At 31.2% G+C, this 23,979-nt stretch overlaps 2 protein-coding genes, 1 non-coding gene and 2 pseudogenes across 7 annotated transcripts; 2 read left to right on the forward strand and 3 right to left on the reverse strand.

The window, feature by feature from the left end:
• Nucleotides 1–11: 11 nt before the first annotated feature.
• Nucleotides 12–5,759, reverse strand: LOC102601046 (uncharacterized). 5 transcript variants are annotated; one of them, XM_015309304.1, is made up of 7 exons: nucleotides 5,601–5,759; nucleotides 3,750–3,819; nucleotides 2,510–2,609; nucleotides 1,384–2,178; nucleotides 959–1,341; nucleotides 395–858; nucleotides 12–309 (listed from the first exon to the last, which is right to left on the reverse strand). In XM_015309304.1, exons 3-7 carry the CDS (start codon nucleotides 2,517–2,519, stop codon nucleotides 201–203), a joined length of 1,761 nt encoding a protein of 586 aa, XP_015164790.1. In that variant the 5' UTR covers nucleotides 2,520–2,609; nucleotides 3,750–3,819; nucleotides 5,601–5,759; the 3' UTR covers nucleotides 12–200. The 5 variants fall into 5 exon arrangements, with proteins under 5 accessions (XP_015164790.1, XP_015164791.1, XP_006348792.1 ...); XM_015309305.1 differs by lacking the exon at nucleotides 5,601–5,759 and adding an exon at nucleotides 4,435–4,632 and having other exon boundaries at nucleotides 1,384–2,105; XM_006348730.2 differs by lacking the exon at nucleotides 5,601–5,759 and adding an exon at nucleotides 4,435–4,632.
• A 6,222-nt stretch (nucleotides 5,760–11,981) lies between these two features.
• Nucleotides 11,982–12,054, reverse strand: TRNAV-UAC (transfer RNA valine (anticodon UAC)). Its single transcript has one exon. It is a non-coding gene; the product is annotated as a tRNA-Val (tRNA).
• Nucleotides 12,055–12,493: 439 nt separating this feature from the next.
• Nucleotides 12,494–13,489, reverse strand: LOC102601390 (cytosolic sulfotransferase 5-like; annotated as a pseudogene).
• Nucleotides 13,490–13,794: 305 nt separating this feature from the next.
• On the forward strand, nucleotides 13,795–15,280 carry LOC102582974 (uncharacterized). Its single transcript, XM_006348586.2, has 3 exons — nucleotides 13,795–14,187; nucleotides 14,288–14,751; nucleotides 14,837–15,280. The coding sequence occupies exons 1-3, from the start codon at nucleotides 13,795–13,797 to the stop codon at nucleotides 14,943–14,945; spliced, it is 966 nt and encodes a 321-aa protein (XP_006348648.2). The 3' UTR covers nucleotides 14,946–15,280.
• Nucleotides 15,281–19,235: 3,955 nt separating this feature from the next.
• Nucleotides 19,236–20,384, forward strand: LOC102583304 (cytosolic sulfotransferase 12-like; annotated as a pseudogene).
• Nucleotides 20,385–23,979: the final 3,595 nt, after the last annotated feature.

The raw sequence follows: 23,979 nt of genomic DNA on the forward strand, positions 1-23,979 counted from the left end.
ATAATATACACATAGTATATATATGTATATTGGCTAGCGGATGTAAATATTTTTGGCCACGCGACCAAATGTGTAATTTCCCCTACAACATGCCACCCCTAAGAGAATAATGAATATCAACATGTATGCATACTTACAATACTCAAAAGATTCAAGATTTAAGGTCTTGTTATGTATATTCTTTAACTAAGAACAACAATTTAGAATCTACAACACAGAATGCCTTGTTTCCAACCTTTTTGTTTACTTAAACGCCTCCGTTCCGCTTTCGCCATTCTTACTGGACTGCTATTCCATTCATTTTGTAAGCTGTGAGGAAGTAAGAATGAAAATGTTCATCATAAAGTTACTAATATCAGTATCAAATTTGAAAAGAAAAGGGTAAGTAGCATACACTGGGAAGGCAAAGGATCTGGTGCTGGTTGTGCTGCTTTCGGATCGAAGAGATACGCTGCCGGAGTAAGATATAGGCCCTGAGTAAGTGATGGAACCTGATATAGGACCTCTTGCTGCAGAAAAACTTGCCTCTCCATCAGCAAAATGACTTTGTCCATTAGCCATATTTTGGGATTCAAGGTGTTGTTGGTGCGCGTTGTCAGCAGTATTAGCAAAAGGAACTTGACTTGAAGCTGAATTATTATCTGAGTTTCCGTTCTTGTGAACGGAGACAGCCTTTGGCATGTGAGAATCTTCAGGCAAGTTTCCGACTCCTCCTTCCGTGGTTTTTGTTGATTCTGGTTTGGTAAGATTGACGTCGAAAATACTAGTTCCCACTCCCTCTTTGATATTACCCTTGTTGTTCGTTTGACCGGATGCAGAAACTGCAGTTTGGCTTTTCAAAGTTTGCTCAGAAGGCACCTGCAGTTCAAGAAACGAAATCTTTACTTTATCGACCAGAAGAATGTGTCTGAAGAACACACCTAATTTCCGCGAATCTGTAATAATGATAGGAACAAACCTGATCAGGTTGCAGTGTAGATTGATCACCATCAGAAGTCTTTATATTGGACTCTTCCACACGAACAACGGTATTAAGAGATGATGGTTTTTCTGATGCATTAGTAGTACATTTTGAACCAAAAATCATCAACAAATCCTCGAGATAAGAATCCTTATCCGCATCTTTGTTGGCATTATTCTCTAGGGATGGATTGAAACCGTTTGGAACAGGTGCTCCAGTAGCTTCTATTTCTGTATCATGAGTCACAGCAATGTTCTTGGCATCTTTGAAAGATGAATCTTGAGATACAGATGCAATGGTCGACCCCATATCGACACTTTTCCTGGTGTTGCTCTGCTGTTCTTCATCAGCATCAACAGAAACAGACGTGCTCGGTTGACCATCTTTCATCCCATCAACAGAAACAGACGTGCTCGGTTGACCATCTTTCCAGCTTTCGATTAGAACTTTATCTACTGCAGGTACACCCTCATCCATACATATGTCTTTAACCATGTTAAAGTTGTTCTCTCTATAGCAAACTGTCAATTCAGGAAGCTCGTGATCGGTGACACCTTTATCAGAATAAAAATGTTTGTTACTGTCAAACAACTCGGAGTGAGAGGTAAAAGGCGAATCAGAGTCGATAGTTTCATTTTCTTTGTCATCAAGGAAACCAAGGGACTCATATTCTGGAATATTCCATGGCTGATCTCTATCTTTTGTATCACATTCAAATGGATTTCCACCTCTCTTGCTATGGATGATATTCGACAAGCCTCCATTTTGATCATCCGTAACACTTGCAGCAACGATTTCATTTGTTTCACTTGAGGGAATATCACACGCAAAAGGATTTCCACCTCTATTGTCACCGTTTATCTTGGACAGATCTACATTATGATCATCCCTCACATTTGAAGCCTTAATCTCATTGTTGTTATCAAAAAATATAGAGTCATCGAGTTCAGGAACTTCCCAGAATTCATTCCCATCTTTTCTGTCACATGCCAAAGGATCTTCCTTGTTGTCGTGAACATTTGTATTTCCAAAGTCATTTACAGGAATACCTAAAGAATCTGCCTCCTTGTAACCATTTGAATGACTTAATATCCCATTCTGATTTCCATTCATCGTAGGCTTCTCTTCAGCTGTGTCAAAGACGCTGTCGTTGCATTCAAATGTTTTAGAATCATGCACAGAGACTAGTGTGGAATCACTAAACAGAGGAGGATTATCTGCAGTCGAAGTTAACTTCTCAATGCAGGGATCAAGTTTTGTAAGAATACTAGTGTATTAAAATCCATCGATGAACTCTTAAAGTAAAGATATCAAGAAATAGACGAGTAGTACAACAAAATGAAACATCTCGACATTTATCAAATGAAAATCTAGAGTCTCCAAACGAAAGAAGAAAGCATCAGATTAGCAATCCTTATTACTCGAAACTAAATAGAAAAATACACACATTTGCTCAATACTACGGTGTACATGGATCCTTTATTTCACACGAGTACTTTGTACTTAAGAAGCTGCAGCATAAAGAAGAAGCACAGTTTGTACACTTACGAGCTTTCATTGTTCACATCAGCTGGTAGAGTCTGGAGAAGTCTCAAAAGCTGTGAAGCAAACATCAAGAAGTAGTCGCGGAGAAAAATAGCTCACAGACCTGTGTCAACATAAATTTCAAGAATATATTTAAAAACATCCGCTGAAATCTCCTTAAGTTTAGTACATGTCCAGCAGAATTCTGAAGAAAATGCTACTATACATAACAGGCCAAACGACATTAATCGTTAACGAATATTGATCATAATGTCCAAGAATACAATATGAAGCAAACTTAGCGTTCAACAGGTCTGATAAACCACTACAACAACAACTATTTAGCATAAATCAACCTGGAAAGGAGGATAGAGTGTACGCAGACCTTATCCCTACCTTGGGAGGTAGAGAGACGGTTTCCGATAGACTCTCGACTCAAGAAAAAACAGATACTAAGGAAAACATGTCAAGCATTCTGAAAAAAAGGAACAGTAACAAGAAAAATATTACGACTACTAGTAAGGAAGGATAAGTAAGACAACGCTCTACTACCTGCTAACCTTCTACCGTAATCCGTGTCCATAAATCAGGTAAGACTCAAACTTGTAAATGCCACCCATAAGTTGAGATTTTGTAACAAAGAAACAAAAAGGTGCAAAATCATCTCAATCACAAGATGCCAATAATTTGAAATAAAACAAAGGGAATTCACTCAGACCTCATCTTTATTTTGTCTTTTCAAGACATCCTTTATTTTAAATTCTTGTCCTGACAATGAATAGTGAATTTATGGTCTAATTACCAAACAACCTGGAATCTTAACTTTGTCCATCTGTGAAGAAAAAGACAATAAATGGTCACCATTTTGAAAATTTGTATAAAAAGCTCAACAACAATAACATATCTAGTATAATTCCACAAGTAGAGTCTACCGAGGGTACAACGTACACTAACCTTATCCCTACCTCCGAGTAAAAGCTAAGTCAAAAGATCAATCTCTACCATCCATTTTGTTCTTCAGCTATACTACCTAATCATAATCAACTAGATCTAGTTCTAATTCTTTAAATAGCAATCTCTTCACAAAACGTTAAAAAAAAAAAGAAGATTTCTTCACAATGATACATTCTGACAGGTTGTCATAGGATCCCAAGAAAACTCACAATCTCATAAAATCCAATAAACAAAGAATATATAACAAAAGGACTGTTAATTATTAAATATAAAATGATTATAATCAAATAATTTAACATATAAACTTTACCTTTCTAAAAGTGAATCAAAAGAATTTTCCTCTTTATCCCTTTAGTACAAACTTCTGTCTCTGGGTTTCACTGCAAAAAGCATAAAAACACCAAATTTCATCAAAATTAAAGACATAAATAGTACTTCAAAAATAAAAACAATTTTTACCATGAAATTTGAAAATCCAACTACAAAACCAAACTATAAGCAAGCCTTTGACTATAAATTTTTGAAAAATTGTCTTCAAATATCTATTTGGCCATATATTTTGATATGATCTTCAAATAATTTCAAGTTCTCGAAAACTAGTCTGACAAGCTCAGACCAGTTTTTTGGTTTTTGGGACTTTCCATCACAAAAATCCAATCTTTGCCATGAAAATTGAAAACCCAACTAGAAAACCAAACTAGGCTAGCGTTTGACCATAGATTTATTAACAATTATCTTCAAATATCTATTTTTTCCATAGATTTTGACCTGATCTTCAAATATTTTCAAGTTCCCAGAAACTGACCTGAGCTTGTCAAACCAGTTTTTGACTTTTTGGGACTTTCCCTCACCAAAAGATTAAATTTTTTCCAAGTAAAATGCACGTCCAAACACAACGTTTAAATTCTAAGAATCACAATTTCAAAGAACTCAAATCAATCCACAAATACACAACACATTCAAGAAAACAGAAAAACAGAGAAAGACAAGAAAACCTTAGTATTGTTGGGAAGAAGAAGAGGATGTTGGTGAATAATATACAGTAAGATCATGAAACGACAACAAATGATGCCGTTTTGAATTGCTTCATTGAGGATTACAGAGAGAGAGAAAGGGTCTAAAAAGGAGATAGTTAGAAAACGCAATGAATGTGACAGAAAAGAGTTTGAAGTAACAAGTAAGAAGAAATAAGAGAGAGTGGGAAGCCAGCAAACATTAATATACAGCTAATACAAAAATAAAATTGTCAACTCTTTCTCTCTCTATACGTATATACATACACAAACAACATAGTATAAATTAATAGAACCACATATTATATGTACTAAATAACATCTTATTCCTTCTAGTTTTCTATTTATCAAAAATCCCTTAAAAATGATGTTTGCGGGATATATAGAGTTGTGCACGGGATACATTAGGTTTGATACATTTCACATTGCGGGATACATAGTGTTGTGATAGCGTTGTGCATGGGATACATTAGGTTTGATACATTCCACATAGCGGGATATATAGCATTGTGCACGGGATACATGAGGGATACATAGCGTTGTGCACGAGATACATAACGTTTGATACATTCTACATAGCGGGATACATAGCTTACATGCGGGATACGTAAGTAAATAAGAGATTTTTGAAAATTTTGAAATAAGTAGGGATAAATGAATATTAAGGTAAGTAAAAGAGTGTAGTTAAGTAATTTGTCCAACATATAATACCTATTATAATACTCCCTTCCCTTCCATCCATCTTTACTCATCAACGTATATGTTTTGGACAACTTTTAAGATTCAATTAAAGTCAAAATTCATTTGGCACTTGATTCTGATATCAACTTATCACGACCTGATTTTTTTCAAGACACATCATCATGATTTGAGAAATTGGATCGTGATAGATTAGATACATTTATATAAACATTTATTTTTAATATAACGAACAAAAATAGAGTGTTAGCAATTAATATACACTTATTGTCATCTATTTTTTTTTTTTCGTACGTGAAAAAAAACAGAGTAGAGTCAGTTGGTCATAATAATAAAGGTGCAGTGCACGAAAGAGAGGCACAAAAAAGGCATTAATTATTGTTCTAAACTCAAAATAGATTAAAAAAATACATTTTTAAAAAAATTAAAAAGAGGACGGCAGAGTTTACCGGAAAAATAGATCAGTAGATTCCGATTCCGATTCAGTTCGCCGGCGGCGGTACAGAGAACTTATAATTTTAGAATTTTTTTTGTAGTTTTGTTAGATCCATAGAGAAAAAGGGATACTTGGGATTCTGACAATGTAAGAGCTGACTTTGTATGAGTATTTTTTTTAATGGAGAGAAAGGGGACAAGAGATAGTCAAAAGGTGAACTTCATTTGGGACGAAGCTGTTTGGCCGCATTCATACATATCTGTCTCTTTACTTTCTTCGTTGAGTCGAGGGTTTATCGAAAATAAGTCTTTTCAGTTTCTTAGGACTTTTTTAGTTGAAAAAATATATTATTTTGAAATTAATTATTTTAAGATTATCAATTTTATTATAATTAAATATGAATAAATTTATCATAAATAAAATTAATTTTGAAATTAGTCATTTCTTATCTCTCATCTCATATCATCAAGCGAGCCCTTAAAAGGTAAATCTACATATAAACTATGCTTATGATGCTTTTTAATTGAGTTAATGGTCTATTAAAATTTATTTCTCTAACTCTCGAGATAAGGATAAAATTTGTTTACATATTATTTTCTTTAACTTGAGTTATAGTATAAGATTATAAATGCAATTTAATTCGAGTTTAAATGTCCAATAAATACACTTCTTAATTTAAGTATTATAAAAAAATAAATTTGAGAAATTATGTAAATAGTATCATAACTTTAGAGTGAACTGTTTGTCATTATTAACGAATAATCAAAAGTTTCACCTATAAGTTTTTTCTTTACAATTGGACCAAATTGGTCTATATGACTTTAAATTTGACATTCAATATTTTAATGTTGATTCTAATAATGATTTTTAATGATTACATTCAACTCAAATATTCAATAAACTTATAGTATTTTCAATAATCAAATTCAATAATTGTTTGGTTTAAATTTCTTCAACCAAATTGATTGATCACAAATAAATAATTTTTGAGTTGTAGTTGAGAGATTAAAGTGTTGGACTATTTCAAATTCGCATCGCGTAGAAGCTCATTTGAGGAAAAACACTTTTTATTAATGATTTTTTTCATATCCAAACTCAAATTCAAAAACTTTAATTAAGAAAGGAGCAACTTCATCCCTTTCACAGTGTCCGTTGGTGGTAACTTCCAAAATTTTTCATTATACGTCTCTTTATAATAATATTACAAATTTATTTTCTGCATTTACTCCTTTCATGTGTTGGTAGCTATATTAAATGTTTATCCAAGGACCACTAATTTTGTCCTACATGTTTATTTTAGTTTATTAAGAATAAATACACTCATTATTCACCCCTAGTACGTATAATTATTTTTTTCCTAAACAAAATACATTTAAGAATGTCTATTTCTGGGTTCGACTACACCTAACTGTCAAATTGTTAAATATATGCGCACACAAAATACATTTAAGAATGTCTACTTAAATTTACAATTTGGTGTGCAAATTGTTCTTTCAATCATATGAAGAATATTAAATTAATGCATAATTTAAGAGAAGATTACTAACTTCTGCTTTATTAAATGTAGATTCATGAAAAAATAAAATGACATAATATAATTGTATATAGGTAAAAGTATTCAAAGCAAAGACTATATTACCAAACACATGATAAGTGTAGAGAGAATTGTAGTCAATTGTAGAATGTATCAAGGCTGGTTCGTCGATCAACGAATAGTTAGACCATTCGAAAGTTACATACTCTTCAAACGTCCTTTGAAATATAGACACTAGATCATAAAGATTCGAAATGATTTATACTAACAGAACTAGAGTATCTAGATCAAATATAACTCAGATCACAATCAAACTCGAAAGTCCTATAGAATTTCATTTAATCTCATTAAACCTCCCTCATATTCATTCATAGCCATATGTAACAGGTGAAAGAACCATTGGTCACAAAAAATAGTTATGACTATATACATACCTTATAAAGTCCCAACTTCACTATTATGCGCTTGAATCCGGTCCATACCTAACCACTTACTAGTTAAGATTCCATGCATGTCATCATTTCAAAGAAACAATAATTATAATTTAAAAAATAAAATATAAAACTGGAAAGCATTTTTTATTCTGACCACACAATTTTTTTTTTAAAAAAACAAACTTTTCTTTAATTCTTTTTTTTTTTTTTAAATAATATTATTATAGTAGAAAAATGGATGTCAATGATGAGTTACACGTACAAGATAATAGGAGCCTTGCTATTTTATATTTATTAGCTCGATTAATTTATATATATACATAATATTATTCTACATTTCTATAAAAAAAAATTGTTTTCATAATTTGAATCTGTAACGTCCTAATTGATCACATATGCAATAACTTTATCGACTATTATATTATTAATTTTTTGCCTAATAAAACTCAGACAGACGTAAGAGTCTCATGAGGCAATAAAGCAACATAAAGTAAATTAATTTAGGCTCTTGTTCTGAATTAAATAGACATTATTATTAAGGGACAAAATATGTTACACTTGTGTGCTCAATTTTGTTTTCATCGTTCTTTCCATACAACAAAATATTTCAATACATTTTGACAAAAATAATAATGGAGTTATTAATGGAGTACGCTAATAAAGCATTATATACCATGAAAAAGACTTTGCTTGTCTGCCAATGCTTTTTTTGGTTCTGTATATACGTGTATTGAAGTTCGACTATTTTGAATTTACACTGTATAAGATTCCATTCAGGGAAAGCGCTCCCTATCAAGAATTTTTCCATTTACAAGGCTCGAATTCGAGACCTCTAATTAAGAAAAAAGCAACTTCGGCTCATCCGCTGCACCACATTCGTGATATCATGTCGGCCAATGTAAAAATGCTTTTTACAATGTGTCTACTTTAAACATTCGAAAAAACATTTGTTTCTATTTTATTGTACTTATTATACCTTTTAATGAAATAAAAAAACACCAAAAGCATAGAAACAGAAAAAAAAAAATAGAATAGGGAAATACTGATAAAACTATAATATCATCGAAATAGATCATACTGATTAATTTAGGTTCACACAAAATTATAACGTTTAAACCAACAAAGCTTAAATTCTTATCCACCTTTGGGTGAGGCTGGGAGGAGGAAGGAATTTATCGAAAGAATCGCGTGCCTTCTTCCCCCCAAATAGAATAGAATAGATAAATGTAACCTAGGCAGTAGGCAAGAGAGATCAACATGCACCTTTGAATTGAGGTTGCTGGCATAAAAATTCATATTATTTCAACAAAACTTACTTTAAACCAAAGAAAAAAATCTAATTTCCACGTAGTTTATACACATAGCCCTTGTTATTATTTTCTCGATTGATTTGACCATAGGTTATAAAATAAAAAAGATAAAGATAATAAAAGTCAACCATACATTTACAGTTAACCAATACATATTGAAAGTACAATAAGCCTTGGCATAATTCCAAAATTTTGACTTACACTCTTCTTTTATATACTACAAATTGAGGATTTCTCCAGTCTCAAATTATCTATTTTAATTTTTTTAAAATAATTATTTTGAATATGAAGACATGGATATATAACAAGGGAAATTTTAATTTGTTTGGTATCATGGGGATACAGAATGGTCGGTTCACTTATTTATTAAAGTCAATGAAAACATATAAGAGAACCTGTTTCCATGTTTTCATGCAAATGTGAACTTTATGATATTTTATTAATTAGATCCAAAATTCATTTTTTTTAATTCATCTGTAGTTACCATATATCGACATGTTCATACTAGTTCTGCATGTATTATTAGTTTATTACTACCATTTTATATTTTGAAAAAGATGATTTTCTTTAGATATTCGTTGGCAATTTTACAAAGAAAGTATCGCTATAATAATGTTTCATGATTGTTATAAGTAAAATATTGTTATAAAGAAGTAAAATATAATAAGAAAAATTAATTTTCGAGAAAATCAAATCCATACCGTAAAAATGTTAGTATTATAATTACGAATAATGATTGTTATAACGAGGTTCGATTATACTTCTAGATTATAATAGCAACAAAATCATAAGTGCAATTGTAGTACGGATACAAATGTTTTGCATAAGTTTTTAACCCAAACTTTTTTGTTCTTAAAAAAAGAAAAAAAACACGTTATGACGTTTCATTGTGATATAAAAAGTGATTAATTGGTTACTTAGCCATTAATTGTTATTATTAATAATTAATAAGCAGATTTTTTTTTGACCAATTCACAATATTTGATTTGGATAAATAAAAGGAACCCACTCCCCACGTGTGATCAATGCAAAAATACAAAAACTAGAAATAAAATTCAACCTTTTTATTTACTAATAAAGAATTATAGATTATTTCAAGAGATGTAATTGATTTATTATTTTGTTGACGTGGATATATACTAAAACCTAATACATAACTTTTTAGCCATCGAGACATCTTGAAAGTGAATTATATTTCATGAATTAGTATCAACTATGATATATGAAATATATTAATCAGTCATGCATGCCACATAGACACGAGCTAGACATTCAATTACTTTAATTTGAATTATTTGAAGAATGTAATATTGTATATGAAATAAAGATAATCAGACATATTTTTCGATTCACTCAAAGTTAGATTATCGAATACATACTACATAGCAAATTTTAAATTCATCTTTGATTATAGTTTGAATGAGAATTATCGGATAAATTAATTGAGATATGCGTAAAAACTTATGCATCATCATGAGTCAATTGTGTACACTTGCACTCTCATTAAAAAAAAAGAAAAACTATACTACAAATTGCTAATGCAAGCACCTCTTCGATCAACGTTGAATTCTTAATTTTGGCTAATAGTTTAACTAAGCAACTTAAGAAATAAGTTTGGTAGCATGTACATAAGTAGAAGTGGATCAAGATTTAAATTTTATGAATTTATTTTTTAATAAAAAATTATTATATATATTAGAATTAGAGATCAAATTATTATTTGTTTTAATTTTACTAAAATTTTACACATAATTTATACTTTACGTAAAAAAATGTCGATTCAGATGAATTTGATATCGTAATGATCTGTCAACCTCAAATAACAGGTGTCCATAGTCTAATATTGACTTTAAAAATGCTCCAATGTTTTAGAATTTAGAAATGACGTTTGGCATATAAATTATGTATGATTTTTTGATTTAAATATATTTAACATATGATCATTTTTTAGAGGGGATGAATGAGGCGGCAGAACCAGAAAATGTTTGATTTTTTTGGTCAGTAATATTAAAGTACTTGCATTAATTCGAATGGATGACATTAGGTTAAAGTGATTTCAACGAAACTATATTTAATAAAACATTAAGTTCACATCCATTACTATTATATACGAAAGAGTAGTCATTGTAAATTGTAATGATAGAATTTTGTGTTTTTTTATGTAACGCTTGACATAGGGTTGATAGATGAGGGCGGGTTAGATAGAATTGGCAGGTTTTTAGGTTGATAAATTTTTTGAAGATAAGGTGTACATGTCATTTTAGACGAATCTCACGTCGCAATGGAAGAAGAAAGTGATGTAAGTTCACATGGTACACATACTTTTGAAGCTCAATATAACGTAGCTTGAAAGATAAATTCATGTGGATATAGAACCAATGTGGACATTGGACAATATATGTCATTTGGGTTGTGGCATGGTAGTCCATCAAATATAGATAAATTTTGATTTTGATATTTGTGATTAATTTCTGGTTAACACCTTCATGTAGTTGCTACACGCACTTTTAATCCTTGCGAGTTTGAATTTTCACAAAATTAACAAACTAATAAATGGTAAACCATTTAATTAATTATGTATGTTCTATTTATTGGTCTTATATATGATGTAAGGTTGAAAATAAATATGCAAGGAAAAATAATATATATGAGAGAAAATGTGGAATTGGAAAAATAACTTATTTGATAATCAAAATGGTGCTAATTATCATGGGCCCAATAAATTGGGCTTTGAATTGTAAGGGGAATTCTTTACGGCCCAATAACCTAAGTAGGTAAGTCGACGGCCCTATAAGTAGATAATAACGACATGGATTGTGGCGAAATATAGGTGAAACCTTTTACCCTTAACCACAAGTCTAGATTTGAGTCTGTAGAATGAAAAAAGTCTTGTCAAGAGAGTCACTCCAAAAAAAGAGTCATGCAATGCATGAATTTGAATTTAGTCGAGTTATAATATGAGTACAGAATATCGATGAAAAACCATAATAAATGAAACATTCATTTCCGTTGGGAAAAAAAGTTATAATAAATAAAACATTCATTTCCGTTTGGAAAAAAAGTGACAATATGAGTACCGAACATGAAACATTCATTTCCGTAGAGAAAAAAAGTAATGTTGATGCCCAGGATCGAACTGGGGACCTTCAGTGTGTAAGACTGACGTGATAACCACTACACCACACCAACTTCATGGTACTAGAATTTGAACTTTATTTATTACTTAAGTAACAAGAAAAAAAAAAAATTGTGCTACAATATGATATTTAATTAGATGTAAATAAAAGAAAAAATATTATTAATATGTTGCAATTGCTGAGGATAATATTATTAAAATGTTAACTTATTGCATAATTTTGTTCTTTGGGTGAAAAAATATATTTTCCTCTTCTTATTCAAAGTCAAGGAGATCAAATAAAATCAATTAGATTAAGATTTTTGTATGAGTAAGGAAGCGATCGAATTAATTTAATATCGAATTTCAGATCTTTATAGATAATGATGATTATCGATCAAGAAGTGACAGCTAGATTTGAATTGCTCTATATTATTTATTTTCGTCCTTTTGTCTCACTCTTAAATTATTTTATTCAACTAGCTAGAATAATTAAATCGGGATACCCATAAATGTCAAAATAACTTGTGCATTCTTTTATTTTCTCAAACAACAAGCAATCACAATTTTACAATATTAATGTGACAAACTTCTCAATTTTAAACATGAAGTGACAACAATTAGACATTGCATGCAATAATTGGCAAAACAAATATAATAAATGCTCAATCAAATATATTAAAACCTTAATCCAGATCCTTCAAACTTTTGTTCAATAATATGATTGAGTTTCTCATTCATTTCTATAGTGAAGTAATTCTTTCAATCTCCAACTTTCCCTTTACGAAAGAACACTTTATTTTCCTCTCCAGATGATAATTTTCCGTTTGTATTCACCTCCAAATTGGTCAAATTTTCAAAGCTGCATATTCTTAATATTTCATCTACCACTCCACAATTTTCTTCCTTTATGGAAAATGGGCATTCCAAGAATTCAGCCAAACGTTTAATCTGAATTTTTGGCTGCTCTTTAATTTCTTCATACATCAAGAAAATTACTTTATTTGGTTTTTCAATACTTGCTTTCCAATAATCTAACACGTGATTCCAAAATGGACCATAAAGGCTCACACCATTGCAAAAAAGATCAAACACTTTTCCAATGGAATTGATATCTTTGTGATCTAGTTTTAAATTGTTAGTAAAATGCCACATAGAAATGAAGGTGTCTCTGGAATTCCTACATAAGTAAACAAGTTTGGTATTTAAATCTTTGATAGATTTTGGCAATGAAGCGAAAGGCAAATGAGTTGACAAGAGTCTAGGTGTGGTAATGGATGAGAAATTAGGGACTTGTCCATCCACATAAAGTGTAAGTTCCAAGTATGGAACAAGATCATGAGGATTCTTGATAAGTAAAGGGTGATTTTGTTCAAAAATAGGATGTTTTACTCGATTCACTAAACCAAATAAAAGTGTTTTTAGCCAAGTGGTTCCTGATTTAAGAGTTGTAACAAGGATGATATCACTATCTTGAGCCTGAAATTGTTGTTGACAAGCAATCACACCTTACGACCCGGTCTACACCCTGGATGTGGTCAGTACTCGAAGTCCATTGCTGGTCCCCAAGCGAACCCTCATCCTGACTGACTACAAGCAGAAGACTAACTTAAGCATGCAAAAGCTTAAAAATTGAATAAAATTCAATAAACTTAAATAGAAAGCTTTAACTCAAAAGAAAACTCTGAATAATATAATATATTTAACTCACCCCAAAATGGGCAACTTAAGTCTTTAAAACATTTAATAAAATAAATGAATAATATAGACTTCTCAACTTTACTGACTATCTATGAAGCCTCTAACTGATAAGGATGAAAGATGGTCAACCGAGCACGTCTGTTTCTGTTGATGCTGATGAAGAACAGCAGAGCAACACCAGGAAAAGTGTCGATATGGGGTCGACCATTGCATCTGTATCTCAAGATTCATCTTTCAAAGATGCCAAGAACATTGCTGTGACTCATGATACAGAAATAGAAGCTACTGGAGCACCTGTTCCAAACGGTTTCAATCCATCCCTAGAGAATAATGCCAACAAAGATGCGGATAAGGATTCTTATCTCGAGGATTTGTTGATGATTTTTGGTTCAAAATGTACTACTAATGCATCAGAAAAACCATCGTCTCTTAATACCGTTGTTCGTGTGGAAGAGTCCAATATAAAGACTTCTGATGGTGATCAATCTACACTGCAACCTGATCAGGTTTGTTCCTATCATTATTACAGATTCGCGGAAATTAGGTGTGTTCTTCAGACACATTCTTCTGGTCGATAAAGTAAAGATTTCGTTTCTTGAACTGCAGGTGCCTTCTGAGCAAACTTTGAAAAGCCAAACTGCAGTTTCTGCATCCGGTCAAACGAACAACAAGGGTAATATCAAAGAGGGAGTGGGAACTAGTATTTTCGACGTCAATCTTACCAAACCAGAATCAACAAAAACCACGGAAGGAGGAGTCGGAAACTTGCCTGAAGATTCTCACATGCCAAAGGCTGTCTCCGTTCACAAGAACGGAAACTCAGATAATAATTCAGCTTCAAGTCAAGTTCCTTTTGCTAATACTGCTGACAACGCGCACCAACAACACCTTGAATCCCAAAATATGGCTAATGGACAAAGTCATTTTGCTGATGGAGAGGCAAGTTTTTCTGCAGCAAGAGGTCCTATATCAGGTTCCATCACTTACTCAGGGCCTATATCTTACTCCGGCAGCGTATCTCTTCGATCCGAAAGCAGCACAACCAGCACCAGATCCTTTGCCTTCCCAGTGTATGCTACTTACCCTTTTCTTTTCAAATTTGATACTGATATTAGTAACTTTATGATGAACATTTTCATTCTTACTTCCTCACAGCTTACAAAATGAATGGAATAGCAGTCCAGTAAGAATGGCGAAAGCGGAACGGAGGCGTTTAAGTAAACAAAAAGGTTGGAAACAAGGCATTCTGTGTTGTAGATTCTAAATTGTTGTTCTTAGTTAAAGAATATACATAACAAGACCTTAAATCTTGAATCTTTTGAGTATTGTAAGTATGCATACATGTTGATATTCATTATTCTCTTAGGGGTGGCATGTTGTAGGGGAAATTACACATTTGGTCGCGTGGCCAAAAATATTTACATCCGCTAGCCAATATACATATATATACTATGTGTATATTATTTATCTATCGGCTATTATTTGGATGGGTGGCTATTTATGTCAATTTTCCCTTTGTTTTATTAAAGACATGAAGGCTATTGATGTAAAACCTTTTTCTTACATTTTTGTTCTTATACAATATATCATGTATACTCATGTTTAATGTCCCTTTTTTTTCTATGGTTAATTATTGTGAGAGATTTTTGTCTTTTTGATTCTTTTGGTCAAGGCCCATTGAGCCCAAATATATTGCATATATTGGGTTTTTTTCTTTTAAAGACCAATTTATTTAGGGAAAATCAGCAAACTAGTCAAACTCCCTAACATAATTATTAAAAACATCTACACTTTAAAATAATTATTGAAAATGTCAATATGTCAATATTTTAGCAAATAAAATGTATCCTAACATAATTGATTTTCTTTCTTTTTATTTCTCAAATCAGGCCCCACATTCAACTAATTTACTCCCCTATACGTGAAAAAGAAGAAAAAAACTACCCATTACCCACTTTCCCCTCTTTCTAGGTTTATACCCCAAATTCTTCCTTTCTCTCTCTTGAGTTTTTCGCCACTGTTCTCTCCTTTTCTTGTCTAAGAAAATCACTTCTTCTACTTTCCTCCAATTTGTTCAAGAAATCTCACAATTTCTTCAAAATATTTTTCACCCACGAATAAAGGTAAATACATTGTCACCAAGTATATTTTGATTTTCAAAATTGGGTGCTGAAGATTTCGAAGAAGTTGTTGAAGACCAAGATGAGGAAGAATAATTTCCTATTAGTTTGTTTTGTATTTATAGTTTTTTTTTTAGAATTTTGTATCCTTTCTCAATTAATATTCAAATTTGTATGTATGCTATTAATGTTTGTATTCATTCAAAATCTCATGTTGTATAGTTTATGAATCTTCTATTTGTTCCTAATTTGAATTCATTCCAAAGGTATGTTAACTAGATATGTATTTTATTTAGAGGAAGAACAACTTCCTATTGGTTTGTTTTGTTTTGTTTTTATAGAATTTTTTAGAATTTTGTATCTTTTCTCAATTTGTATTCAAAACCTTATGTAGGCTATAAATATTTGTATTCATTCAAAAATCATGTTGCATAGTTTATGAATTTTGGTATTGTTCCTAATTTGTATTCATTCTAAAAGTATGTCAACTAGTTATGTATTTTATTTAAGAATAATTGCAACAAATATTCACTTATTCCTTTTCAGTTTTACATTTAAATCTTACTTTTTCATCATACTGTTTTTTGTATTTTATATATTATTATACAAAATACTACATAAAAACTAGAATGAATACAAACACAAATAAAATACATATTGAAATGAATACGACTTAAAAAAGGATACAAAAATACACAGTGAAAAAATACATGAATACAAATACGTTTCTCAAATAACTATAGATTCATTTGGCATAACTATTGGAATGAATACAAACTAATAAAAAAAATACAAGTTTCATTATACAAATACAACATGAAAACTAAAATGAATACAAATAATATACATATTGGAATGAATACGATTTAAAAAAGGTTACAAAATTTTGGAGAAAAAAAAACAAACATACATTGTGAAAAAGGCACACGTTTGAGTTTTCTTTAAAAAAATGTAACTGATCAGAACATTAAGTGATATTTACCTTTTTTTTTTGAAATATTCTCTCCCTTGATTTTCTCCCTTCTGTTATTAAATAATTGTATTCTTTCAAATTAAACAAATTAAGAAATACATAAATCAGATATATAACAAACTAAACTATTGACACTTTTAATAAATATTAAAAATGTGGCTAAGGGATCCTATTAAATGCTAAAATGTTGACATTTTGAAAATTTTCCCATTTATTTATTATTACTACTAATAAATTTGTGTGAAATTCACAAATAACCATGCTATTGAAAGATAATTATCGTCATGGAATTTTATTTGTAGAATTTGAAACTCATTTACCTTTTTGAGCATTGGGTGCTCATAGTCCACTAGCATGACTAATTTGGATTTGCATCGTAAAAAGTCTAATATAATATGGTGAATTTTAGTGCTCCTTATCAAAGAAGACGTCATTTTCAAAACTCAAACTCAAAATCATTAGTTAAGATTTAAGAGTTAAGGACATTTAACTTTTATCATTTCACAAGTCTGCTAATGCAAGTGAACCTTTTATCCAAAAACACTTAAATTAAATTATCATATTGGGTTTTCTAGCTAGACAAACATACGTGAAGAAGTGTAACAATTTTGTCAGCAAATATAACCTCCATTTATTATTGTCCTATAAACAGTGGCAAATTCAAGATTTTCACAAACAAGATTCAAAATATAAAATAAGTAAACACATGAAAAAATAACAGAAATTCAACATTTACCGTATATACATAAAAAAAATGAGATTAAGATAAACTCATTTGACCCTACTTGACTTCGCCCCGGCCTACAAAGGGGGCAAGATGTTAGGTAACACAAAATCAACCCAAAATGGTGTGAAGGTTCCTAAAAAAGCAAAACTCATATATATATATATATGGAGTTTTACACCTATTTTAATTTATTTTGGAAGTGTGAGTTTTGTGCTTTGTGTATGTCTTTTTTCTCTCTTCTTTTCATTGAACTTTGTGGCTTTTACCTTCCTTCCTTCCTTCTTTGACTCTTATAAATTCCTACTTTCATTTCAAAAGAATTACACTTCATCAAATTAATACCATAACAATGGAATAAAAAATTCATCCTTACTCTTCTACTCATTTGCTTCACTTTTTTCATGTTATTTCCATTTTCATATGCTGCTCCATTGTTAGGTAATTCTTTTTTCTATGTGACCTATAGGTTATCGTTCGAGTTGTGAAAGTTTAATCACTAATGCTTGCATTAGGATAGACTGTTTATGTCACATTCCTTGGAGTGTAACATGTGACCCTTTCATGAACTCTATTAATACAAGATGCTTTGTGCACCGAGCTGTCATTTGCCTTTTTGTTTCTATCCATTGAATATTTTTTTTCAAGGATCTGGACTGAAATTTTCATATATTTGATTAGGGATTATTTTATTTGCTTCGAAAAATAATATTGGAGTATATGTTTTTGAGATATGTGTATTTGAGATTAATGTAACAAGAACATATATATCACAAAAATTCTACTAGTAATATAATGGTACTGTTTTGGATGTTCATTAATCATTACTCAAATTATTACAAATTATGTATTAAATTCATATTACTTTGTTTTGTCATGGACAAAAAGGGAACCACACTCTATACATATACTCACGTTTAGAGAGGGCACAAATTAAAGAACGACTTGTAACGATCCATTCGATAACCGTTTTGACACTTATTTTGGGTTTGAAATGTGAATTTTGACTTGTGAGGTCGGGTGACATGAGTCTCGAGGCATCCAAATGTGTATCAGAGAAGAAAACGAAAAGCTAAATGTTAGGCCAAAAAATTGATCAAAAACAACATTTGACGTAAATGGACTTGAAATAGAGGTTTGAAAGTTCTTATAGATCCAGATAATGATTCATAACTTAGATAGATAGTTTGAATGAGTCTCTAGGAACTTTGGAGCAATTCGAACACTTATGTAATTTTAAAAAAATCATCACTCGTGTTCTTCAAAAAATGGGTTAAATAGATGTTCAAAAAGTTTGTTCAAGTGATCAGAATCAAGCGGATTTGTTTTCAAGGCATTATCGACCTCAATATTGAAGAAATTGATATACAAGATTAGAATGCATCATTTTCTAGATATTAAGTGATATTTTAATCAAGAATAGTAAAATATGTGATGCACTATTTTCTCCTTAATCAAGATTTTATCCAATTAAACTTTCCTTATAAAATTTTTCATGAGACAACTAACAATTATATTACTAGATGTGTCTACTTTTTTCTTAACTAAATTTTTTACCCTATGGATATGCCTAATTAAGAGCTATCTCTAGAGTGCTTTGTCTAGTTCTCTTACTTTGCGGTTCAATTATTAGATGCGAAAAAAAGTGTTTTCTAACATGACACCACAACAACATTATTAATGTAATGTAACAAAACAAGAGCTCTATTTAAAGTTTCTTGTCTAGTTCTCTCTATATATACACTCAATCTTCAAAACCATGACAACATCTCTTCCCAAATACTTACAAGATCAAGAGGGCTTAAGTGAAGAGTGTAAGAATTTTTTCTCAGTGTTACCAAAAGAAAAAGGATGGATGGGATCGTATATTTATAACTATCAAGGTTTTTGGGCATCGCCAAGAACAATCCAAGGTGTGATTGCATGTCAACAACAATTTCAAGCCCAAGATAGTGATATCATCCTTGTTACACCTCCTAAATCAGGAACCACTTGGTTAAAATCACTTTTATTTGTTTTAGTGAATCGAATGAAACATCCCGTTTTTGAACAAAATCACCCTTTACTTGACAAGAACCCTCATGATCTTATTCCATTCATGGAACTCACACTCTATGTTGATGGCCATGTCCCTAATTTTTCTGCTTTCACTTCACCTAGACTCTTGTCAACTCATGTGCCCTTTGCTTCATTGCCAAAATCTGTCAAAGATTCAAAAACCAAACTTGTTTACTTGTGTCGGAATCCTAAGGACACTTTCATTTCTATGTGGCATTTTACAAACAATTTAAGACTTCATCACAAAGATATCCATTCCATTGAAGAAATATTTGAATCTTTTTGTAAGGGGGTGAGCCCTTATGGTCCGTTTTGGAATCACATATTGGATTATTGGAAACAGAGTATAGAAAAGCCTAATAAAGTACTTTTCTTGATGTATGAAGAAATTAAAGTGCAACCCAAACTTCAGCTTAAACGCTTGGCTGAATATTTGGAATGTCCATTTTCCATAGAGGAAGAAAATTGTGGAGTGATGGATGAAATATTAAGAATGTGTAGCTTTGAGAATTTGAGCAACTTGGAGGTGAATACAAATGGGAAATTGTCAACTGGGGCAGAAAATAAAGTGTTCTTTCGTAAAGGAGAAGTTGGAGATTGGAAAACTATTTACCATAGAAATGAGTGAGAAACTCAATCATATTATTGAACAAAAGTTTCAAGAATCTGGAATAAAGTTTTCTTACATTTGATTAGGCATTAAGATTCTATATGTCAATTGAATGCAATTATTGTTTTAAAAGTCAATGTTGAATTGAAGTAGTTGTATTTGAGATTAATATTGTAAGAAGAACATACTACAAGAGTTTTGTTGTAGTACTGATACAATTATGTGCACAACTTAAATTGTTGAAAAAATATGTATAAAATCATATATCTTTATTTGGTCGCAAACGGTGCTTTTCATAGTATGATCGTTTTCCTTTTCGATTTTGAAAGTGTCTAGTATACGTATTGAAGCCGATTAATTTTAATTAGAGCTGTGTAGAGTTTTATTCGAGAGAAAACACTTTCTACCAAATCATCATATATATTTTTTTACTATGCTTATGTTTGTCCATACAATTTTTTCCACTTTTATTCAACAAAGAAATTTCAAAACACCATTTAATTATATATCAGATTGATTTTTTGAAGTTTTTGTTTTATTTTTTTGAAGATGAATTTCAAGTCTGAAAAAATCGCTCTAGCTATTCTTTTTTCAAATGATTGCAAAAGGCATATCTTGAAGGATTAGTGAAACACCATATATATATATCATGAATCATGACTTTAGTTATTTTAGTCTTGCATTAAATTTCTTTATGGGTAGTTAATTTATTATTTAAATTGGATATATATATTTATTTATTTATATTTTATATATAGGAATAAGTTAGCGCTTAAATGCTAAAATATGGATAGTGGTTGTATCGTCGTTTTACTCTTCTTATTATATGCTAAAATGGTGGTTGCAAACACCTTTTTTTATTACAACGATTCAAAATCAAACCCAAATCGATAATTTAAAAAAAAAGTTATTGGTTTAAAGGTTTTATTTTTTTATCATCAGATTATCGGTTTGAGGTTTTTTTCTTAATGGGTTAATCAATAACCTAATAGTAAATTAAAAAAAATTATATTTATAGCATTCGGTATATAAAGTCCTTAACTTAGGATTTAGATTCATATTTTTATTTCTGGCACTCACAAACTTTCGGTTATTCTCCAATGTGTTAGTGTTGCTTTTGAGCAAGATGCAATCTATCAACTCATCATATGCATGGTTTATTCAGTTTATCACCATGTTTCTAAGTGATTTTCAACTATTTATTTTTTGTGTCAAATCTTAATGGTTAAACTGATAAGCCAATATCTTAATGGTTCCATAACGATTTAGCATGTCTATAAACCAATAACTGATAAACTTCAAAATCGAACTGAACCAAACGATACACAACCCTATTTTTTATGCTTTGTAACTCTATTTTTCTTGAGAAGAAAAATTAGAGTCGAAGAAAAGAGTAATTTTATTGCCACTTATGATTTTACATACTAATAATATGTAACAGTATTGCTCCAACTATACCTCTTTTTCCACAGCCTTTTCATCATATTATGGAGGATATTCTTACAAATAAATATATACTTTTAGAAATCATACAATACATATTATTTTTTATACACCAAACAAACATCGCATAAGAAATAATCTCATAATACATCATATTTAATATTATTCTTATACACCCTATCAAATGATCTCTAATATAGTACTTTAGATCTTTGACACATTACTCTTGAATATATTGGTTATTAAAATGTCTTGCACCGCGACATGCATGATTTTAGCATATCTTATTGGGGACTTGCCTCTTTTATTATAAAAATAAAAAGATTCATGAGTTGCATTATATAACATAATTAATAAAATTAGAAAAGCAATGCACCTATCTAAAGTGTGTCTAGAGAGGGTGAAACGTATATAAACCTTGCTCCTATCTAATAAATTAAAGATTGAGAAGTTGTTTAATAACATATTCAGTAAAAAATTTATGAGTGGGTCTAGAGAGGATAAAACGTATACAAACCTTATTCCTACCTAATAAAGATTGAGAGACTATTTATATACCATGAAGTTAGACATGCCCTAGGATTGGACTCAAACTAGCTCAATTATTGCCTCTCACATGGTTGGAGATTTAGCTCTAATATATATACATGTATTAATGAGTAAATATTTCATCCTACTAACTTAAAGAAACACTCCATATATCCACTTGAAAACAATGTCAAAGTCTCAAACTTCTCCCCAAATTCCTCCCAAGTATTTACAAGAGGATGGAGTTAGTGATGAGTGTAAGAAATTGCTCTTAACTCTACCAAAAGAAAGAGGACGGCTTGCATCACATATCTATAATTACTAAGGTTTTTGGGCAACACCAACAATCATTCTGCAACACCCCAGAAAAATTTTCGAACTAAGATTCGAACCGTTCTTCGTAGTGAGTAAGATTTTACCAAGGAATTAAATTTATTTTTTAAGTGTTAAGGTCACTAGATGTAGCACCTTGAGTTTCAAAAAGAATTAAATTGGAAATAGCAAAAATCTGAAATTTTGCAAGTTAAGCTAAGTTTGAGTTTTGGGTCAACTTCAAACGACCATAACTTCTAGCTCAGGATGATTTAGGTGTGATACCAGATACCGTAGGGAATATCTTTGAATTATCTTTCCAACGCCACCGAGTTTGCTCAGTTTCGAGTTCGTATGAGGGAGATATGTCATTCGAAGTTGGGCTGTGTAGATAAGGAAAGTCAAAACCGGATTTTAGAGGGGTATTTTGGTCTTTTCCTTATCCAAACAGATTTAATTCGTTTTTAGTAATATTTTAGGGGTCTAATCTGATAAGGTTCAGTTTTATAATCCTAGTTTATGCCTAGGGTTTTAGTAGAGAGTTCAAGAAGAGAAAAGAAGAAGAGAGAAGAGGAGAAAAGAGAAAGGATCTAAGCGTTTGTCGAAATTCTTGAGAGTTGTTGTGGATTGTCGCCATGGGTTTGATCCCTAAGTGGTATGTAAGCTTCCATAGTGTTGGGTTTGTTTACCCACACACCAAACATATTATTTTCAGCAAAGTTTCATTCTAAAAAGTTGATGGATTTAAGTTCTCGATAGGTGTTCTTGAAGTTCATTCTAAATCTTGCTTTGTTGGGTTTAGATGATATCTTGAGATTAAAGTGATTGTTTTGAGTGGATTAGTGTGTACTTAGGTTGGGTGATTGAATCTAAGGAAAACTTGAGAAAAGAAATCGATTAAAAGCGATTTAGGATCAGAAAACGAGAGGCGAAATTCATCGAACTTGGCCTGGGGAGAGGCTAGCGCGGCCCACCCCTGCAGTGCGCCCATATGCAGCATCTGAAGTTAGAGGCTGGCGCCCCACGCCCGGAACACGCCAGGGTCGTCTGCCCCCACTCATTCTCCGTTAGTTGTCCCGTTTGAGCTCTTTTGAAGTATATCTTCACCCCTTTTGATTCTAAACACTTCAAACTACTTCCAAACACTTAGAAATCATTCATAACATGATCATAACCTTGAATTCATAAATTCAAATTCAAGGTAAAGTTAAGAGTTAAGTCTTAAGAGTTCTTCCGAACATTTTGAGAAAGTCCATGTGAATCTTTTTTTAGGAGTCTTTTACAACTTCTAGTAACTTGTTTCAAGATTCGAGTAAGTGAGCATGAGTGTGAGGAGAATGTATTCATGAGTCTACACTATCATCTATATCCTTCATATCATAAACCATAACTCTTGAATTCATAATTCACATTTAAGAAAGAGTTAAGAGTAGAGTTCAAGCAAAGCTTTGAGTTCAATTATGAATCCTTTGAGATCAACTATCAATTCGAACTAAGTTTGAGTAAGTAAGTATGAGATTGAGAAGAGTC

The sequence above is a fragment of the Solanum tuberosum genome, unplaced genomic scaffold, assembly GCF_000226075.1.
Source record: "Solanum tuberosum cultivar DM 1-3 516 R44 unplaced genomic scaffold, SolTub_3.0 scf00103, whole genome shotgun sequence".
Classification (NCBI taxonomy): Eukaryota; Viridiplantae; Streptophyta; class Magnoliopsida; order Solanales; family Solanaceae; genus Solanum; species Solanum tuberosum.